We start from the raw sequence: 22473 nt of genomic DNA, 5'->3' as shown, positions 1-22473 counted from the left end.
TCCAAAAAAGTAACCGAAACTTCCAGTCTGCAAGCTGTACTAGCACGGCGGCTTCTACTGACTAATGCTTCTGAATTGGTTGTCAATATGTGTGCGAGGCAATGTAAATATCGTGCAAAATAAGCAACTCCTGCACATGCTTTCTCCGGCTGCATTCTACATCGCTGTTTGTTTGCTTTGTTACCTTCCGACAACCAGTGTCGATTTAACATGTTGAATCAAACGAAAACTGCCCGCCAAGGGCGCAAGCCCCACTTGGCCAGCGTCGGCTTGGTCTATTGAGACTTTTAACAGAATTCTGTTCTTACACCCGCGGAAATGCAGCTCACCCATCAGTCACTGCTTCTGCCCAAAAGAGAACGCTGCAGGACAGCTTTTTGGAATGTAAACGGTGCTTAAGAAAGGCGACTTGTCACAAGAGATGATGCTTGTGGTGAGAAAGACAGCACTGACTCGGACAGGCCATTTAAACACACAATACATTCATGTAATGAAGTGTGTGTGTGTGTGTGTGTGTGTGTGTGTGTGTGTGTGTGTGTGTGTGTGTGTGTGTGGGGCTTTCAACCTAATTACATTTCATGAAAGCAATTTCTTCTTATTTATATTTTATGATGCAATGCTGTTTTTCTATATTAAAAAACATAAAAAATAGTGTTGATTTGGGGGGTTGTAACGGATTAGTAGCATATTCATTCATTTCAACTGGAATGGTTAGTTTGAGATACCGGTGTTTACAGTTTTTGAAGGATTCCTGCAAATTATAAATGGTAACAAATTATTACCCTAAAATGTACACTTTGGGTGTGTTTTGGTGGCGAGGTGGCAAAGTTTGCCGCAGCGCTGCACCCAAATGAAAAAAAAAAAACAAGTGTACCAAACCTGTCCAGTCCACGCGGTTCAAATTTAGTAGCAGTCGGTAAAAGTCTCTTAAGAATTTGCCTGCGATCGTCCGAAAAAGATAATCAGCGCTTAAAATGGCTTTTTGAAACCAAGATAGTAGACTTGCTCTGTCTTTTTGCACATGGCTTCTGAAATCAGAGTGGTTCGCTGAGCAAAGTTTAAGCATTTATAGTCAAACATTCCCTGGAAAAAAAAAAAAGTTTTATCTACAGACAGAATTTTACAATACAAGAGTGATTTCAAATCGATGCTGCGCTTAAATGAATAAAAACATTCACAAGTTACATGATTCCAATTGTGATTGAACGCAACAAGTAGCGTAACACATACTTTCACTCACGACTCAACACTGCAATAAAACAGGTTTGGCCCATTTGACCGTCCCACCATCTGCACATCATGCGGCTCAGAAACTGGTGTCAATCCTGATCGTGACTGATGCAAACAGTAAAATCAGCTATTACTAATTTAAAAAAAATGTAAGATTTGGATGTGTACTGGGATTTTAAAGTCATTCTGCAAATTTGCTAAACGGTTTTCTGTTGAACCCCCGTCGCTCACTTTTCTCTTCCTCTTGTGTTGAAAGCGATTGTCACGCACCACAACTATTTTATACATCACACCGAGTTCTAAGAATCTGAAGTTCTCAATCATTTCAGGTCCCTGAACGAAAAGGTTCCCGAGAGATATATTCCCCGAAGGGCTTACCTGCATCTTTTTGGGGCTCTGATGAATGATTCTAGAACAAAATTTAGGCACTAGCATTTGCAACGCAAACACACAAATGTCCTCCAAAAGTTCCTCATTTCCCCATCGTGAAAGTGGCAGTTTTTCTGCGACATCAGTTTTCTTGCGACCACACTTAACAAGGCCCGTTTTCTGGCCTGGAACTACAGAATAGTTCCGATGGTCGAAATGCTGGCTGGCTCTTCTGTTCCAGCTCTGATGTGGCAATTTTCAAAAAGATTCCAAAAGCTTTGGAACGTCGCAGTCCACTTCGCAGACTCTTGTTTCGGTCCCCTATAAAATGCACTTGATTTAAATGTGGACACGAAGCTCCAAACACAGAATGGTCCTCCCATAGTTTCTAGTTCCAGGGTGTACAGTTTCCCCATGGTGGAAATAGTGAATCGTCTGTAATGGCTCCGAGGCAGCAATTTCTTTAGTTCTTGGATCTTTGGAAATATCCTGCCTTCACCGTTTGTGTGTATAAAAAAAAAGGCACGTAATTATCGAGGCTATATGGGCCATATTCTCCCATTCGTGTGTAAGTCCTTTTTTTTTTTTCTTAACATGCCTGGCTTGTATACTACTCTGGAATGACTTCTGGTGATATTGCGCGCAGCCGACAAAGAGGTGTCACTCTGCTGTAAGATGACAGGACGTGAATGCCACAGAAATCCACATAGGAAAAAAATATAACACTTTAAATCTAAAATTAACTTCCACAGTGGATATATGTTATACCTGTATGACAGTATGACATGCGTGCTCGTCTAACGCTACTTAGAGGGAGCGTGTGATCTTATTTTATTTTTTCTATGCTGTGAGAAGTATTTCCAGTAGAAGTGATTAATTAGAATACTGTAGTTATGACTGAACGCGTTTGGGGAGTGCGCCGGCCGTTGATTATCAGCGGTGTCCCGCAACTGGGCTGCAACCAGAGACCACGGGAGAGTCACTTCAATGCATTTTACGAGCGCCGTCGATCAACCGGGAAACAAAACGATTCTGAATCGAACTCCTCCCCATTGCGCCATATACGACGACTGCAGCTGTTGTAATATCGAGTGGCTCTTCGAAAACATAAACTCGGGGAGCCGCTGCGGCATCGTTTAAAGCTGAAAAGCAAGTGAACGAGTCCACCGTTGCCGATATTTTTTTTTTCACCAATTAATCTGCTAATACTGCATTTTGACCGTCGGCCATTGGCATAATGTGACACGAGTCAGCTGGCTGAATCTCAATGTGCGAGATCATGTTTCACAGTCTCTGGAGTGTAGAAGAGTAAAAAGTGCTTCAAGACCATGAGAGAATGCGCGGCCAGATTTGAAAACACCCACGGTTGTTCCACCCGCAGTGCCTACCTGGTATCAGGGTTACGTATATGAATGGTTTAACTTGACCGGAGAATGCGCGCCGCTGCACACTCTAGATGACTTGCGCACATGGGAGACTATGGCACTATATGAGCTGACCGTGGGGGTGCAACAAGATGCCGTTGGTTTGCGGCCGTGGCCGGAGGGTGCCGTTACTGTAGTAGAAGTGATTGGTGAGCGCTCGGGAGAGTTGGTACGAGTCCACGGCGTCCTCCTCGCACTCCGGCCCGCCGGCAGCGGGTGCCGTCAGGGTCGGCGGACCCCAGTTCTCTTCCGGCGTGGGCACGGAGATTTCGCAGACGTCCGAAGGGTCTCTCGTTCCCACTGCGTCGTCTGACTGGTTTTTCAAAGGGAGCAGAGACGATGGAAGACCAGAATCCTGCAAGTATACACACAACAATATTTAATAGATACATACATATACATTACGATATATGCCGGTAACATATCGAATCAATTTAATTTAATACAAAAGAGAAATAAAACCTTAAAAAAATATTACTCATTATGAATTATTTAAAATTATTTTAAATATTTTGGACATGACTTATTTAAAATTGTTACATGTGAATTCTTACCCTGCACATCTGCACTGTGAGACGGACATGCAAACCCACTGTGTCGGCCATTAAAAGACCATTTATAATGTAAAAAGAAAAGGTTTTTTTTTATGTCATTTTATTTCAATCCAATGGGGGAAAAAAAAAAAACTATCATTGAAGTGAGAATGTTTTTTGATAGATGCTGACCAGTACCAGCGACATGTTGCTGCTCTTCTGGTATGAATTGGCCCTCCTCCTGGGGTCGTCCTTCTCCACCCTGGCATTGTCGCCTTCATTGTGCCAGACGGCGGGGAGGCCCTCCGCCTCCAAGCTCCCCTGGGGTGCCCACCTGCCGCCCAGAGTGGACTGGCTCCCTTTGTAGATGGGTCGCTCCTGCAGTGCAGAGGACATATAAACCATTATTAGTATTATTAGGAGTCAAAATGGAGGAGGTTGGAGGGTGGGGAAGACTCACCAGGGACACTTGGCTGGTTTTCATGCGGCTGTCTGATCGAAGCAAAGCGTAATCTTCAGACTGGGAACAAACAATGGCATGGATTAACATTTTGGGACGACAAAAAAAAATCTCTCTCTCTCACACTATCTCACTATGATATGTGTGTGTGTGTTCTAATTATTTTTCCCTTCGATGCTAGTGACGCAGACATGTCGCCAGAACGCAAATAGCGCCCCCACGTGGGCGTGTGTGTACCTGCGCTCGTGGATCCGAGCCGACAGAGTTGAGCCTCCGAAAGGAAGCCTGCCGGGACAAATTGTTGACTTCCTCCCTGAGAAGAAACAACGACGACGGCAGCAGCAGCAAGTTTACAACAAAAGCTTTCAACATGTTTGTTCAATTTCGGACTTGCCGTGTGGCTCACGTTTTGACGCTGAGCTGCCTCACGAGCTTTTTGTTGCGGCGCCGGTGGTGACGCAGAAGCAGCAGGACCACGACGGCCATGAGGAGGACGGCGGCGGCGGCCGAGACGCCGATGATGATGACGAGGATGGACGAGTCGGATGCCACGGTCTCCTTGCGCTGAGATTTCTCTGCAAGGAAAGACGCTAACACACGGTGACTCGTTCACGTGGGAACAACGCACGCTTCTACTAAACTACTGCAGCTATTAGATGACAAGGCTCGTTTCGGGTAGGTATTGGTTTCAATATTAGATTGACATATTTTTCCTGCCTTTATGTCGATAACCCCAAAATATTTTAAAATATATTTCATATATAAAATATTAAATAAACAAATATAATAAAAATATTTCCGATTTTCTTTCCCAGAAATATTAGGATTTTAAATCGTTTGAAACAACTAATTAATAATATTAAAAATAATAACAATAATAATACATTTTATTTACAAGCGCCTTTCAAAACACTCAAGGACACTTTACAATCAAGAACAAAAACAATAAAACCACAGATAAAATTATAAATAAAAAAAGAAGAGATTAATTTAAATTGGGTATGTAATAAGTATTGTACTGAAATAAACAAAACAAAAATTCTAATTAATAGATTTAAATAAAAATGTAACAAAAACCCTTGATTTTTTTTTTTTTTTTTTTTTTTTTATGATTTCGCATTTCAAGATTGTGAATACAAGCCCTCACGTCTGACAACCAATGGCAGAACATTTGACAACAGTTGTGCAATATAAAAACAGGTTCAGGGACTTATAATCGTCATGAAAAAAAACAACAAACCAAATAAAACATTTAAAGGCATCTTTCTGAAACAACAGCATACCAAAGCCTCAGCCAAATGCTGTTAGTAAGATTCACCACAAGGGGGAGGCAGAGTCGCAGCACAACAATAAGCAGCAGTTCGCTTCCAATAATTCTTTGGAGTGCTTATTTTCATTCAATTTGGGAAAAGAAGAAGAAAAAAAAAAGCAAAGACACTCACCAGTCACAGTCATCAAGTAGTCGGCTTTGGCAACGCCCACGCCATTGCCGACGACACACTGGTACAAGCCACTGTCGTCCAGATGCAGGGCTCGACCGAACGTCACACGTCCTCCCGACGCCGTGACTCCATCTGGCAGAGCCCCGCCCTTCCTGCGCACGCCATAGAAGTCAGTCGGCATGTATTCCTCCTATCTAATGTGTTGACGGTTTCCGTTAAAGCATCGCCATCCTGTATGGTCATGACAGTGTCATTATTCGTCCGGCTATTCTGCTTCTCCTCAATGCTGTCACTCCCAACTCTGATATTATTATTTCAGCAACACAAGCTCATTTTGGGGAGGTTTATATTTCTTTGTTGTATGGCTCGAGTGAAACCGCCAAAGTGCATGAACCTGAACCATAAAACCATAGCCAATTCCCTGTAAATGTCTACTTAGTCTGATGAAAGGACCCACAATGGAGACGGTTGGATCGGGTTGCCCCAAGTTTCACCACGAATATCACTTAATAGTCCCCTTCCCTCCCTGCCAACATCCCCACCCAAGCCCAAAATGGAGCTGGCTCACGTTTCATGTGGCTAAATTCCCACCTAACCTGCTGAGAGACAGTTGGAGGAAAGGCTTCGGTTCATGGATACCATTTTTGCAACACACAATGTTGCTGACAGTCCCTGCTACTTTTTTTTTTTTTTGTGTGTGAACATGTGTTGTTTGAGCATGTTGACAGTGCTCGTTAAAGAGCAACGCAATGATTAAGTGCTTAGCGCTTATCTCCTGCTTGTGAGGACAAAAAAGGCCCTCTTGTCTTTTCCTAACTGCCGTTGCGTGTTATCCGAGGATGATGACACATTCCTATTAAGCGTGGGTTACTACGGCGTGAGTGTGTATGCGTGCGTGTCCTACCATGTCCAGGTGATGTTTTCAGGTACGGGAAACCCGGTGAAGTCACAAGTGAGTGCCGCCTCCTCCAGACCTGCAAACCAGTCATCCGTTGTGACGGAGATGGTGGCGTCCGGGGGATCTGTACAGATACCATATCATTTTTAGTATACAATTTAAATAAAACGATGCATCCAATAGGAGAGAGGTTGGCGGAGTGATTTCAGAGTGCCAACAACAATAAAGCATCGGTAGTACTTCTGGGAGGCTGCTCAGCAACCACTTCCCAATATGGGCAAGCTGGCACTAAAGCGTAGCCAGTCGGAGGAAGTCTTTTAACAGGTAGAGTCACCCACCCGTAGCTGACCTAATGTCGTTTAGACAGCAAAACAGAATGGAATCCAAAGGATTTTCAAACTGTTATTTTTTTCTAAATTTTATTGTAATGAGCGGAATAATGCAAACTCGAGTTTATCCGTAGTGTGGATGTGGCACAACTACCCACACCTGACTTTCAACCTTCTTCTTTAGACAGCAATGGGGATGAGCCGCAAAACAATTTTGTCCTCGAACTCCGCCCAACAACAAGTAATCGCACAAAAATGCTTCGAGAACTCAGAGCCTGCCAGTCGGTTCACAATTTTTGAAAACATTTATAATGAATCACTTGCTTGTAATAAATGCAATACAAGAGTTCCCTGAAGCTATATGAAGTCTATTAATGCCTTTAGACAGCAGTGGGTAACAAGCATGGATTGCTCCCAATGCTGCTCAAAGCCACAAGGGGGCGTATTTATTTGGGATTGCTACAATGTATTTGGCACCGCAGATTGACTTACAGTGCACCACCAGTTTATTCGTGATCCTCCGTGGGTGCTCCAGGCCAGGGTGGCGCACCAGACAGTCCAGGTTCTTGCCATTCATGCTACGCAGCGGGTGCAGCGAGTAATAGCTGGAGACAGAGCCTCCCTCGTTGGTGCGGTTGTGGGTCTGACCGGGCACGGTGGTGTCCCAGGAGAGGGTGGGCAGCGGGCGGCCCACGGCGCGACATGAAGCGGCCACACGGAACGACTGGCCCTCCACCAGCACCAACGGTTCCAGCGAGGCGATGGGAAGCACTGGATGGAAAGAAACATTGTGGTTCCAAAAGTGAAGTGGCTTCAGATTGCGTGTGTGGTTTGCTACGTGCTTTGGTGAATGTATTGTTTACGCGAATGAGGAAATCGGAATGAATTTGTGAATATTTCATGAGCTACTAAGATACAAATAAAAATTCAATTTAATTGAAAAAAAAAACTCAAAAAAAAACAGAAAATGCCACATTTTTACAATAAAATAATATGAAGAAAAATATATATAAATATTACTAAAAACCAAAAATAAAATGTAACATTTCAAGCATAACGTTTTACACATGTTAATATATTAGTTACTGAATATTATACAATTTGATGTATAAATCGTGTAAAAAAAACAAATCACTTATTTTTTTTCTTGTTTTTGCACCAGCAATTTAATTCATCTCTTTTTTTTTCCAAGATCTATATTGCTGTTATTGTATTTAATTGTAAATGAAACAGATGTAAATATTTGGAGGCCTGTGTGTGTTGATTTTTAATGCACTTCAAGACTCAATAGGAACACAAATGGTGTGACAGCTTTAAGTCCCCATTGATAACTTAAGACATTCTTTTATTTATGAACTTTGTTGGCCATTCCTGAGTTTAATACAGCCGATAGTTGAGCTGCTATTGCAACATCATGTTTATGCTATAATTGAAACTAATTGTGCCTGACTATAAGTGGCTGTAATTACTTCGGTCACGAGGGAGCTTAGTCAATATTTTGCTGTGTTTGTTGTTTTGTTTCCCCTGTCAAGGCAGCAACAACATGAACAACAAATTAATCTGTCTTTGAGTGTCAGACAAGTTTTCATTGTGCTTTAAAAAAATGCATGCTAAACATACATGATAGATGCATGATGACAAGCATGTGGACATACATTTTGGAGGGCAGGTGATCAAATCCACCAAAAAAAAAAGAAAAAAAAAAATCTTAAGTTATTCATAAAGTTAGAAAATAAGTAGGATGTATTTAACTCACATTCAGTGACAAAATTAGTTACAGCGGGAAGTGAAAGCAAGCTACAGTGTCTCTAAAAAGTCAACACGTGCCTTTTTAAATGCCAGATTTTTGTGATATTTAAAACAAATGGGCCCAAGAAAAATAATTTTTAAACTTTCCGCATCAACTCAATTGTTTGTGGGGTTGGGGGGAATAAAAATAATGCCGCCACCGTTTAAAGCGCCTCTGATTAAGGAAAAATAAAGTCCAGATGTTGTAAGAGGCTTGCTGACACACAAATAGAAAACTGGTCAGGGAAGCTGCATTGAAGCTGGCAGCAACACAGAAGGACATGCAAGAATTTCTGACAAGGACACGTGACAACAATCTCCAGTCCTCTGCATATTTCTGGGCTATGCGGGAGGCTGGAAGACGGTAACACGCGGGAAAACGTGTTATCGTGCAATGAAACCACGGTTGACAGTTTTGGCCACAATTCCAAAAGGCAGTTTGGCAGAAAGCACGCCACCCATCACCGAAAAAGAAGAGCACACCTACAGTGAAACAATGTGGTGACTGCATCGTGCGTTGGGTCTGTTTTTTTCCACCAACTTGCATCATTAGTGAAGGTGGAGGTTAATTAGAAACAATTGCAAATTGCAGTGATTATTAATATGGGTGCTCTTCATACGAAAAGGTGAGCATTTTCCGTTGTCGTTCCTAAAACGCCCATGTTTTGCATGTTTAGGAGACAGCGAGCCAGTCGCGACTGGATGTTTTTAGCGGTGCTATAATGCAGCGGTCCCCAACCTTTTTTAGCCACACAGAGCGGTATAAATCAGACAATATTTTCAGGGACCGGCCTTTAAGGTATGACGGATAAATACAACAAAATAATATGATATGAACTGCATGAAAGCTGTGGTATTTTCGAAAGATAGTAATAAACCCGAATCATGACACGAGGAACGTCCTTTCTGGGCGCAACACTGGTGGCTGTGGTAACTTTTAAACGTGCCTTCAAAATAAGTTATACCGCAAATACAAAGTGAATGAAAACTACGACCCACCATCCCCGCATGTTATGCAGAGTGGGCTTGGTGTGTGGGAATCTCCCGTTGTGATAAATCCATATTTTAAGTCGGACTCCTGATACTGTCTATTAAGTGTAAGCTTATTTTTCTTGAAGGTGGTAGGATCCTTTTCTGTCTCTTGACTGGTTCCCCCGTTCCCCCTTCCCAAAGACGTTTGTTTTTTACTCTGTTTACAAGCTCCTGGGTTTGATTTTAGTGGTAACCCGTCACGTGACCGAAAATTGCGTCAAGAGTGACATATTGTAGACGGATGTTACAAAAGATCCGGTAATTTTTCAAAATAAAACATGCCAGATTCCGAAATAAATAAAACGGAAGTAATTTATTTATTCTTTCTGTGCGGCTCGGTACCAAATGACCCACGGACCAGTGCCGGGCCGCGGCCCGGGCGTTGGGGACCACTGCTATAATATTTAATGGCGTTGTTCAATTTGGACCATATTACTTACTTTGCTCAGCCACTGTAAATGGAAGAGGAGGAGGAATAAGGCTCAGAAGAACTCACACAAATGCTGCAAAATACTTACTTCTCTTACTGACAGCGAGGGTCATTTTTATTTTCAAATATTGATCAACGAAGAATAAAAGTTCTCATCCAGAGCAAAAAGGGTGCACCACTAAGTGTCTATCTGTGCACGTCTGCACAATGACAAGAAGCAAAAGGTCACCCGGTCAGATTTGCATTACTTTCGACAAACACATTTTTGTGTTGTGACTCCCCAGTACTGACCGGTTCGACGTGACGGTGATTCACACACAAATCACAAAACTATCTGCATCAAACAGGAAGTGAGCAAGAACAACAAATCAAGCCCATCGGCACGGACAGAAAATAGCGCTCAAGACAGCAGAACCCGATTCAACAGAAACTCAACACAAAAAGTGACACCACAAGGCACTGCCTGCTACCGTTGATTGACAGCTGAGGGGAAGTCTCTGGGTCAAAGAATAATCGTGTCAAAAAATAACTCAAATTGATTGAAGAGGACTTGGGGAAAAAAACAGACGCTATCGCTAAATGCTGTACATAAAATACAATTTGACGAATTGTATTATTTCATGAAGTTTTTTTTTTAAATTGGATCATTTTCATAATGATTTATTTTAATTTTATTGGAAATTGCAGTTTTCATTTGTTATTTTTTGTATGATTTCGGTTTTATGATACTGTAAATAATTTATTTTATTTTTTTATTGTATTCTAATTGTTTTAGAGCATATTTTGGTATTTTTATTGTCTTTTCAGTTTTTTAATGCTTTGATTTTATGATTTAAATTCAATCTAATCACACATAATTATTCTACATTTATTTTGGTTATATTTGAGTTGAAAACTGGTCTTTGCTGAATTTGACATACTTTCTGGCTGCTTGCTTGTATTTCTTTTATCTACCGCAACCCATTTAGGCAGCAGATCAAGTGGGCCTGAATAGTCAGCAACCATTTGTAAAGCCCCCATCGCTTCAGCGTGTGACAAGCGCATTGTGTGTGGAGCAAAAACAAAAAGTCAAATTCAAAACGTACCCCACACGGTGAGCTTGATACGCCTCTCGAAGTTTCCGTTGGGGAATGTGGAAATGTGGCAGGTGTACGTGCCATCGTCAGACTCTTCCGTGTTGGGGATGAGTAGTGCCGAGTTAGAGGTGGGCTTGTCGCTCTCGAACCTCATGCGACTTGCGTAGCTTCCGAATTCTGACGGATAGGAAGGAACATTTTTTTAATCATCGTAATCTATACAGTAAATCAATCCACCCAATACAGTTTCAGTGAGCAACATGAAATTCGGTAGGCATGTATATTAGAGTAAACCCACAAAAAAAGCATCAAGACGCCATGCCTGAAATCTCAAAGGAAGTTGGCCATTTTGTTTTGAAGCAGCCATTTTAGAATCGTTTGGGGGAAATTTTACATTTAGGCCAAACTCAGATCTTTTTTTTTTTTTCTTCCCCAATTTCAGTTTTTCAATTCAGCCTTCAAAAGTAGTTTCACTTTGCAACATGAACTTTAACTGCTACATCTATCATTTGTAGACTCACAAAAAAAGTCTCCATGAGCTGTCCCTGAAAGAGACAAAGGAAGCCTGCTATTCTGGCTTCAAGCAGCCTTTCTAGGATCATTTTGGTGCAAATTTACGCCAATGCGTATTGACAGAACATGGTGGCAACGTTTTGGTGACTGACCGCAACACAGTAAAAACACAAAAACGAGTCAGCCGTAACGCTGATGAGTTTGCTTTACCTACCTGTGTACCCATCTGAAAAATGGGCAGTGATGATCTGGTCCTTGGTGCCGTCACGCAGCTCCTTGTACCAGGTCACTTGCACCACCCTCTCGCCCACGCTGCCCTGGTAGCGACACGGCAGCCGGGTGATACTCTCGGCCAGCGAGCGTTGCGATGTGACAGCCCGGAGTGGCTCAATGAAGACGCCCTGCGTGCACGCTGCTGGTGCAGAAATGAAAAATATCAATAATAGTCTTACAGTGGTATTCCACGGTGCAGATTATAGTAAAAAGAAAAAAAAAAAAGAAGAAGAAGAAGGGGAGTGGTTTCACTTTTTTTAATTGTATTGTTCATTGTGGTTAGCGTGTCTTTTGACTGATGAAATGCACACGCGAACAGATAATGACATGTGGTGAAGCAGGATGTGGCTCACTGCCCAAGTTTATTCCAATACGCTCTATTCCGAAATTTGTATGTTTGTCAATACGAGGCAGTAGCCCAACTACAAAGTCAACAATTAAATTTCTCAGTGTTTGTTACAGTAATTTTGATAATACTGGCATTAAAAAAACATGTTTTTTGTGTTACAGTAATTTTGATAATACTGGCATTAAAAAACATGTTTTTTGTGTTTGTTTGTTTGTTTGTTTGGGTTACTGTGTCGATGCGTTGATAACCATACGCATTCGGGTGCCCATGTTACATTCTGCTGCGCCTGTTTTATCAGGCGAGGAAGAAAAGAAAGAGGGAAACCAGCAGAACAGAATGCGGCCGTATGACATTCTTTGACTTGTTGCCCAACTCGGGTCACCCTGTTCGTTACCTCCGCCAAGGAATTGAGACATCTTAGTGTTGACGTGGGCTTTTTTTATTTATTACTTCCTGTCTTCCTCTTTAGATTATTGTAATGCGGCATTATAATGGATAGACACTGGTGTGAAGACAAGAGTTCAGAACATTCTTAGAGCAAGTGAAGCATCCCGACAACCTTAGTCAAACACCGTCCTTAATAATGACAACTTCATTCATACACAATCACTTGACACTTGTCAGAATTATTCTACATATAACAATACATCAAATTCAGATCTGATCCAGATTGCACATTTGGCAGTCATGTAACCGCAACAAATTCCGTCAATCTCAGTCAAACCGTGATTTAAAAAAAATAAGATGGTCATACAAATGCTCGTTAGAATGCCAAATTCTGAAAAAAATAATTATCTTCGTGAGGCCAGGTTGTGTAAAGAGAACTGGAAAAGCCTGTGTGGCCACAAAGCTATGGTGCGTTCAAGCAAGCTCGTATTTGTCTGAGCTGTTGTCATCTAATCTTTTTTTTTTCCCACGCGGAGCTTCTGTTTGACCCTTATCAGCACTGTAATCATTAATCAGCAGCCTTATCAATCAGTAACCACTTTGGTTAAAAAAAAATGGGGAAAAAAAGAAAGCCCCATTTCAAAGTACATATGTTTGACTTGTCCGTGTTTGTGTCCCACGCCTCAGTGTGTCGACAGCTATGTCACTATAAAGCCAAATGTTTGCATTGGCGCCCATTTCCTCAATATTCCTATCGATACCTGCCACATTTGTCACAACAGTTCATAAGAACCGTCGGTACTACCATCTTTTATAAGATTTTTATCCTTAATACCTCCATCCCCCGAAAAAGGTTAGAAGAACAAAAGTAACGTTAATCAGTGTAATAGGACTATATCGGTTTTTAAAGTACTAACCGACTGTCAAGTATTTGAAGGCAACACGCTACTCACCGAAGAGGAAGACAATCAGCGGTGAAAAGTTTGCAATTCGCTGAGCAATTTCCATTATTCTTCAACAAATGAAGCCTCTTTATTCCAGATACTTAAAAAACATATCCGTTGACTACTAAATAATCATAAACTGACAGATTTACTTGATGCACGCGCGTGCAGGTAAGTTGCGTCTTCCACGCAAGTTAAAAAAATTTCTACATTACTTTTATCAAAAGTACTCTTGCAATTGTTTAACTAAAAGTGATGCAAATTTTAAATTATTTGACAAAGGCACTACATAAAGCTTGCTGGCACACAGATGTCTTGCGCAAGTGTGTCTCTCGGTCCCACTGCACTTGCTGCTAGTGAGTGGCGGTTAGGCCACGCCCACTCGCAATTGCGTCGACAAAAGTAGGGCAACCTCCAAAGATTGTGTTTCTCTCTTGCAATTGTTTAACTAAAAGTGATGCAAATTTTAAATTATTTGACAAAGGCACTAAATAAAGCTTGCTGGCACACAGATGTCTTGCGCAAGTGTGTCGCTCGGTCCCACTGCACTTGCTGCTCGTGAGTGGCGGTTAGGCCACGCCCACTCGCAACTTGTGTCGACAAAAGTAGGACGCCCTCCAAAGATTGTGTTTAACAAAGGCACTACATAAAGCTTGCTGGCACACAGATGTCTTGCGCAAGTGTGTCTCTCGGTCCCACTGCACTTGCTGCTAGTGAGTGGCGGTTAGGCCACGCCCACTCGCAATTGCGTCGACAAAAGTAGGGCAACCTCCAAAGATTGTGTTTCTCGCTAATCGGAATAAACAAACCAACACGTTACTATTCTATCTATCTCCAGTACCGCCAACAACAACACTGCCACCTCATTCTTATTTTTACTCATTCCAATAGTTGTAGGTGCCTGCGCTTCCAACAGTCCAGTGGACACTTTTACCTCTATTACAATTAATACAGTAAACTAAATTTAATAGTAGAAATAGAATTAATACTGCTAATCACTGTGGTATTATTTCTACTACTCTGGACGTGTTCTAACTGGGAGAGTAAATTCCTTGTGTGTTTTACGTACTTGGCCAATAAATCTGATACTGATTAATACAGTACACACGAGTTACCTATTGGCGGTGTACAGATAAAATCCATTTGAAATACAAGAAAAAGCTCAAGAATACTTCATATACATGTATACAGGCCGTTTATCACTAGTTGGAGTACTGCTCCTTCTACATGAGTATTATTGAGTTTACTGTGAAGTCTACACACTTTGTTACTGAATATCATTTGGTGTTTGCGGTAAAGTAATTTATACTACTTGTTAAGAGCCAGAGATGCATACATTACATGTGTGTGTTTGTGTGCGTGTGCACGTGTGTAGGGCGAGTCAGCTCACAAGCAGCTGAAAAAGCAACAACAGGTCGGGTTATTCTGGAAAGACGAAATGAAGTCAATAATCACTAGACTTGAGTCGTTAAGACATCCTCCAGTTGCGCACTCGTTTAGACATTTAGATAAAGTACCTGCCATTAGAGAATAGAACTAAAATGAGTAAAACTACTCACCCCTTTGAAGAAACTGGAGAGCGAAAGTGAAGGCGTTGGCAGAGCAATATTGTCTCCTAGTAGCATTTTCTATTGGTATTTATTGGCTTAAGTGTCAGAAAAACAATGTTAAGCAGTGACAAATACAAGTAAAGTAGAGTAAAACCACTCACCACTTTCAAGACATACACTTAACACACATTTATATATGTATGGTGTAAATTTCTTTTTACAATTAAGACATAATTTTTGTAGGTATTTTTCCATGTATTTTTCTATGAAAAAGTCTTAAGAGGATAAGGTGTTTTTTTTTATAGTTGAAAGTAATGTTTGGAGGGAAAAAAAGTCACATCGGAGAAAAAATGCAATACTAAAGTCAATCCTAAAAAAATCTGGGATTTTTATAGATTTTTTTTTAAAAGAAAAAGTTGTTGAAAAAGCTTAAAAATTTTCCCCCAAAATGAAGACTTTTAAAAAAAAATACTCATAAGACGTCTTTTTTTTTTTAAAAACCGATAACGACACAATTTTGGAGGCAGATCTCATCACGATACCTAATAAAGCTCCCAGTGATGAGGCTAGGCAAATTTATGTACGGAATAAGAGGGTTTAATGTTGAAAAATACTAACAACACGCTATACAATGCTAACAAGTTATCAAAAAACAAAACAAAACAACAAAACAGGAAATACAAAGACCCCCAAAAAATCGACATTAGTTGTGTTGTTTTTTTACAGGCCACTTGTAAAAACATTCAGGAAAAAAATTGCACCATAACTTAGGCACCTTACAAAAAGTTATTTAAAAAAAAAAAAAAGTAAAGTCTTGGAGCCCTAAAGAACTCTGGCGAGGAGTTCCTTCCGTTTGAATGTTTTTGTTCGAAATGTGCCAGACACATTTGCACATCGGACCACTTAAGGCAGTTCGTGGTTTGCTGATATGCAGTCTGTGAAAAAACACCCCCAAAAACAAAGGTATTAACATGGGGGATGAGACTGTAATAGGTTTGTCCCCTCCACAAAAAAAAAAAAAAAAATTAAAAATCTGCATTTAGATGTTTAAAGAAAAATAAATTAGCTTAACGCAATCGTGTCAGTTGACAAGGAAATGCACTTAGTAACTAAATGTTATGTTGTCAGCGGTTGTTAAAGCTACTGTATACAGACTTTAGGCAAAAGAACAATGTTGCTTTTTTTTAAGTGTTAATGGTGTTGTTTTTGTGTGTTAGAGGAAAACATCAATGCTAACCGCAAACATGAACAAACAAGAGTGCGAATCGAGTCTTCTCATATTTCCGAAAAGTGACATTTGAGCACACAAGTTGCTACATTCTGGAGTGAGTACCGAAGAAGATCAGGGATGCACTGAAAGAAAATAATTGTACTACGAGAATCAAGCTAAATGCCCACCTCCGAAAAACAGTAGTACCAAAAAAAAAAACAAGTTGCAACCCTTTGAAGGCAGCCATATTTTGTAATTCCATTTTTCAAAAAAGTCTGACTTTTGCAAGAATTAAGTATACATTTTCAAGAATGAGGTTATATTTTTAGAAGATTGCATTTTTCTAGAGTCGTCACATTTTTCATTAATTTGACTTTGAGTCAGATTTTTTTCAAGACCGGTCATGTTGGATTTTTTTTCAAGAATCAAGTATACTTTTTAATGTCTGGCTTTCAAGAACAGTTGTATTTTTCAAGATCAATCATTATTTTTAAGTGATTTTTCAATAAAGAGGTTTTTTTCAATAACTCACTTTCTTGTCAAGAAGAGTTGCATTTTTTGTTTTCAAGAATGTGAATTTCTTAATTGAGAGAAAAATAACTAAGTAAACCATGAAAATAAAATGGTTGATTTTCTTTCCCCAAGAATGGATTCAATTTCAAGTCAGAGAAGTAATTTTATAAAACAATAAAAAGAAATCAATGTGTGGATAATTTTAAATTTTTTTTTGCAAGAACCGTTATTTTTAGAAAAAAAAATCAAGTTGGTCATTTGACAAGGGTAATTAATCGAGGCGACAGTTCTTTTGCCCTAAAATACAACTTTAGTCTCATATTAGTCAAATATTTTTGGGGGCTGGCAGGGGTTTTGACTAATGCACCCCCCAAATTACTTCCTCCATAAAAATGTAACTTCATTCTCTTAAGCTTCCGATTTAAAAAAATATAAAAATCTTTTAGTATAAGTATCATTTCGTTAGCCTAATAACATAATTGCCAAAGTCATCTTTAATTTACTTTCAAAATATCAATAAAAACTAACAACGTGGCTGCTAAAAATTTTTTTTCATTTGCATCGTCTTGTTTGGTGAATTAGTTGTTCTCATTTTTTTAAAATGACTAATGCTAGTATTTAGGTTAATGATTTTTTTTTAAAATCAGTGTGGGCCTAAATCGTGCTTTGTATAAAAACACTAAAAAGGTGTTTGAAAACGGTAAGGAACCATCTGCGGGGGGACAGTGGTGGCGTGTTGCAGTCACAGTTTTTGAGATGAGAGGACGCAACTTTGTCGTCATGATAACTGAGTTCAGTGGTTTCAACAACAAAAGGCGCCTTTGCAAAAAAATGTTTTTTTTTCTTCTTTTGAACAGTGTGTTGGAACAACAACACGGATAAGACGAGTCAAAGGCATCAGGAGCTGATTTGAGTTTTTTTGTTTTTCTTTTTTTTGTTTGTGGCCTTCACACGGAAGTCTCTGACTGGAGCCGCATGACAAACTTGTGGCTCTTGGGGTCCACGAACTCCTCGCTGAGGCGCAAGAAGGGCAGCGGCGTGACGGTGACCACCAGGGAGAAGTCGAGGCGGCGCACGGAGAAGACCAAGCCTTGGCGCAGGGCTGCCGTCACAGGCTCCTCGCTCACCAGCGTCCACTGGCGCCCCCTGCCGTTGTGCTGCTGGTACTGCATGGTAGGGCCCGGGGTCAGGTAACGCTCCAGGAAGGCCTAGCACAAGTTCGATTCATTTATTTAACTTAATACAGAATGGATTTTAACCCATAACTGATCATGAATGACAATTGATGTTTTTCCACAATTTCTAATACATAAACATAGCAAAATAAATTTAATGACATGTTTATTTAAAAAAATAAATAAAATGATAAATGAAATTTACATTCACTATAAATAGCTTCAATTTATAGTGAACCTACGGTGCATGTTTTTGGAATGTGGGAGGAAATCGGAGTACCCGGAGAAAACCCACACAGGCACGGGGAGAACATGCAAACTCTGCGAGGCCGACGCATTAACCAATCGACCACCAGGGCCGCCCGCTTCTTCTGTTACCGTATATTTGAATTCATATTTCATCCACTATATCACGATATATTAGAAGTCTCGTTAGGGTGACAGCAATGGAGTCATTTTCTGACCTTGGGCGTCATGTTGTGCGTGATGCAGAACTGCAGATATAAATAGCTTCAATTTATAGTGAACCTACGGTGCATGTTTTTGGAATGTGGGAGGAAATCGGAGTACCCGGAGAAAACCCACACAGGCACGGGGAGAACATGCAAACTCTGCGAGGCCGACGCATTAACCAATCGACCACCAGGGCCGCCCGCTTCTTCTGTTACCGTGTATTTGAATTCATATTTCATCCACTATATCACGATATATTAGAAGTCTCGTTAGGGTGACAGCAATGGAGTCATTTTCTGACCTTGGGCGTCATGTTGTGCGTGATGCAGAACTGCAGATGCGTAAGGATGCTCTCCATGCTGTGGAAGGCCTGCTGCCGCGTGGTCCTCAGGTATTTCTGCATGGCCCGCGCCATGGGGGCGAAAATGGCCTGCGCCGCCTCGCGGGGGTCCATCACCTCGCGGGGGTGCTTGGGGGACGAGGTCAATGCCACCTCCTCCTCATGGAGGCGTTTGATATGCGTGAAGGCCTCCTCGACTGCCACCACCAGCCTGCAACATGACACGGAATTGTAGTTTGGTTTGGTTTTGTCGTAAGTCTCAAAATTATTATAAAAAAACAAAAACAAAAAAAAAAAAACCCCAAAAAAAACCAATAAAGGCTTAATCTACAGTACTTCACAAAACTTCAGAGGTATTGTCCGCAGTGCTTTAAGACTTCAGCCTTCTTCCACAATAAGTAACAAAACTTCAATTGGCAACAGTGTTGTGGAACTTCAGACTTAGACTGAGCACATGGAAGCTGAGGCTAAGATGACCGTGTGTGGTCGTGTCTCTCTACCTGGCCTTGCGTTTGCGGATCCTGCGGTCCATCTCGGCCTCCTCGTAGTAAAACTCGTTGTGGGAATTGTCTCGCCTCCTGGCGGCGGCAGCGATCATCGCGCGGGATTGGCCCGTCGAATTATTGGCAGGGTTTTCTGTGCAGGACAAGAATAGTTTTTTTCATCAATGTTTTTTTTTTGTTTTTTTGTAGAATTATAAATAACATATATATAAATATATTTGATGAATAATATAAAAAATATATTTTTGACACACAACTAAAACAAGGTTACTTAGGGGTGGGATTGAAGTTACATTTATTTCTTTTACAATATGACAAATTTCAAAACTATTTAACATCACTCACTCACACCTATTTTCCAACATGTTTCGAACCAAACAGGTAACTGAACCATAACATCTTTGTCCGTTTTCTGCACTGTCAATTTGAAATAATGCCCTTTTTTTGAAGCAACAAATGGAAATTAAAAATGTATACAAAATTTTTTTTTTTTTAATCCAATTCATCAATTATTAAAATAATTGTTCGCTGCAGCCCGAGACTACATATACATTGGATATATATCAACTTTCGCTGGATTCTGTCTCAAAGTCAAAGCCCAGTTTTCTATGATAGCTCTGAGCCTTTTGCGCAACGGCAGGAAGAAAAGAGGCGGCAACATTTACCGTCCAGCGAGTAAACTTTGAAGCCTGTCATCTTCTTGGACAGGATGGATTTGGGCAGGTTGACCAGGGCGGGATTGTAGACGGGGAAGTCATTGTAGTAGTGATCCAACACCCAAACGGCAGCCCGCTGGATACTAGAACACACGGTGAACAACTTCAATTGTTTTCTATGTCGGGTACATTCGTAAGGGTTTTACTGGCTGCGTGGGGGTTAAATATATTCACTTATGTGAGGACACGGATGATGGTCACGACCTTGCGATAATCATGAAACAAATACATGCGCAATACTTTATTTCTATCATTCTCTGGCAACGCTTACCTTTTCAAAAGATCACTTCTACAACGTTCATAGAAAATCATCGTGCCCTTGGTATCACGGGTATGCTATTTGTAGAACAGGCCGGCGGGCTACTCATGTGGTCTAAAGCAATCCAGATCGCTACCACTAATGCCCAGAAGATAATGACAAGAAGCACTATAGAAAATGGATGGCTGGGTTTGGCACCGACCTGAGGTGGCCCACGCTGTAGAAGCGACTGGCGCCGTCCGTGCTGCGCACCACTTTGAGGCAGAAAGCGGGCTGCAGGTGGCGCACCTCCAGCAGCACCAGCGCGAGGTACTGGATGAAGAGCAGCGCGTCCACCAGGGAGGCGGCGTACTCCACGATTCCCCGGTAGTCGCGCTCACGAGGCTCGAGCACGCGCACGCCGTAAAAGAGCCAGTAGGACGCCACGAAGAGGAAGACCAGCACCATGAGCAGGCAGCGGAAGACAAAGAAGCGCGGCAGGGTGGCGCGCGGGGGCCGTAGGAAGAGTGCCCACGAGGAAATGAGAAGCACCAGCAGCTTGAATGCTAGCGACACGTAGAGGCCCTCGCAGGGCGTGCCGCACGGCTCCAGGGAGTCGCGCCACAGCGCCTGCGGCAGCACCAGGAAGGCCAGCGGCGTCACCAGCGCGAAGAAACTCAGGCAGCCGCCCAATGCGGGGCCCAGGAAGCGTTTGCACTCCAGAGGCGTTGACTCCTCCAAGTCCTTGGTGACTCGGGTCAGGTCCTCATTGGAGATACTGTGCTCTGAAGTCCCCGTGACCACGGTGGTGGTCTCCCCCCAGTTGTCGTCCTACCAGACAAGAAGAACGGACGGTGAATGAAGTTAAATCATCAATATTTACATGTCGATGTGTAGCCAACATGAAAACTAGAGACTTGTTTTTTTGTCACTGACCCGGTCGTCTCCGCGAGTGGATTCTGCATCGAGCAGTGGCTCTCCGGGCGTCTGAATCGTCACCGACTTGTCTCCGCGGCTGCTGCCGTCTCTGCTTTTGGAGCGATGTCGGTCCCGCCGATCTCTGCCAATAATAAATTTGTGATGGTTATAAATTATCACCCACATATTGCGCTCAATGTATCCCACCATATATCTTGAAAAGTAGTGAACACAAATGGTCGATAGTCCCACAATGCATTGCACCAACACAGAAAAAAGGCAAGGCATCACAACATGGGTGGGCTTGAAGAGATTTTTTTTTGTATTCATTGTTTTTCAATATTTATCACGGAAGATGTAAGAAATTATAACACGGCCAAAAAGTCATTTATGAAGCGCGGCGTGGCCCTTACCTGTGCTTGCGTGAGCTTCGGGAGTGGGACGACTTGTACGAGTAACCCGAGTACTGCGATTCGTTGTCCATTTCTCGGGTGGGCGGTGAGCGGGCTTTGCGAGCTCCGCTTCCTCCTCCTCCTCCTCCGCCCGTGCCGCACGGCTTGCCGACGCCGCCCAGCTGGCTCTTGCGCTCGGAGATGGACTTGGTGGAGAGGGCCAGCGGCAGCTTGAGCAGGTCAACCTTGCTCCTGAGGGAATCTATCTTGGAGGCCGAGGAGGGGGCCGTGGGAGAAGTCGGTGGGCGAGGGGAGCGGGTGGGGGGAGAGGAAGAGGAGGAGAGGGGCAGGAGAGGATGGCGGGTAGGAGAGTCGAGGCGGGGAGAGCGGAGGCTGCCGTGATCTGAAAGACAAACCGATAACGATCAAATCACGTGACGATAACTGCCATTTTGTCCAACAGGAATAAGCAGGATGGCTCGAAACAATCCACAGTTAAAAGAAATCAGTTCGCGTTGGGATCATGTTGGAACGCAATCTAAGCTCCACTTGATTAAAGCAATCACTCCTCCTGCTTGTTATTCTTGCGAACCTCCATGGATTATTTTAACACGGTTTTTATATTTTGGCCGCACCACATTATAAGACGCGTAAAATAGAAGCTACAATACAGGCTGCGGTTGCATTAAGCAGCCACTAGATGGAGCTACGCTAAAGAGAATACAATACAATACAGCTTTATTTCTATCGCGCTTTCACAACCGCTGCAGCTGTAACAAAGCTGTTTACAGAATATTTAACATTCTACGTCCAATAAATCTGAATAGTGATCCATATATAAGGCGCATCGGATTATAAGGTATGCGCGCGCGCGCACACGCACACACACACACACACACGCATATATATATATATAGAGAGAGAGAGAGAGAGAGAGAGAGAGAGAGAGAGAGAGAGAGAGAGAGAGAGAGAGAGAGAGAGAGAGAGA

General features: G+C 42.0%; 2 protein-coding genes across 5 annotated transcripts; both read right to left on the bottom strand.

The window, feature by feature from the left end:
- Positions 1 to 1375: 1375 nt before the first annotated feature.
- Positions 1376 to 13809, bottom strand: nectin4b (nectin cell adhesion molecule 4b). Of its 4 annotated transcripts, none has more exons than XM_019883697.1 (11): positions 13487 to 13809; positions 11739 to 11939; positions 11021 to 11188; positions 7178 to 7456; positions 6363 to 6480; positions 5459 to 5610; positions 4423 to 4606; positions 4254 to 4329; positions 4017 to 4076; positions 3749 to 3934; positions 1376 to 3378 (listed from the first exon to the last, which is right to left on the bottom strand). In XM_019883697.1, the coding sequence occupies exons 1-11, from the start codon at positions 13539 to 13541 to the stop codon at positions 3085 to 3087; spliced, it is 1773 nt and encodes a 590-aa protein (XP_019739256.1). In that variant the 5' UTR covers positions 13542 to 13809; the 3' UTR covers positions 1376 to 3084. The 4 variants fall into 4 exon arrangements, with proteins under 4 accessions (XP_019739256.1, XP_019739257.1, XP_019739258.1 ...); XM_019883698.1 differs by having other exon boundaries at positions 3755 to 3934; XM_019883699.1 differs by having other exon boundaries at positions 4423 to 4591.
- Positions 13810 to 16999: 3190 nt separating this feature from the next.
- Positions 17000 to 21860, bottom strand: vangl2 (VANGL planar cell polarity protein 2). Its single transcript, XM_019883858.1, has 7 exons — positions 21507 to 21860; positions 21112 to 21235; positions 20399 to 21006; positions 19887 to 20020; positions 19219 to 19354; positions 18680 to 18929; positions 17000 to 17958 (listed from the first exon to the last, which is right to left on the bottom strand). The coding sequence occupies exons 1-7, from the start codon at positions 21575 to 21577 to the stop codon at positions 17698 to 17700; spliced, it is 1584 nt and encodes a 527-aa protein (XP_019739417.1). The 5' UTR covers positions 21578 to 21860; the 3' UTR covers positions 17000 to 17697.
- Positions 21861 to 22473: the final 613 nt, after the last annotated feature.

The sequence above is a fragment of the Hippocampus comes genome, unplaced genomic scaffold (genome assembly GCF_001891065.2).
Source record: "Hippocampus comes isolate QL1 unplaced genomic scaffold, H_comes_QL1_v1.1 scaffold159, whole genome shotgun sequence".
In the NCBI taxonomy this organism is placed as follows: Eukaryota; Metazoa; Chordata; class Actinopteri; order Syngnathiformes; family Syngnathidae; genus Hippocampus; species Hippocampus comes.
Note: the sequence above shows the minus strand (reverse complement) of the source record. Positions and strands in the feature narration are given on the sequence as shown.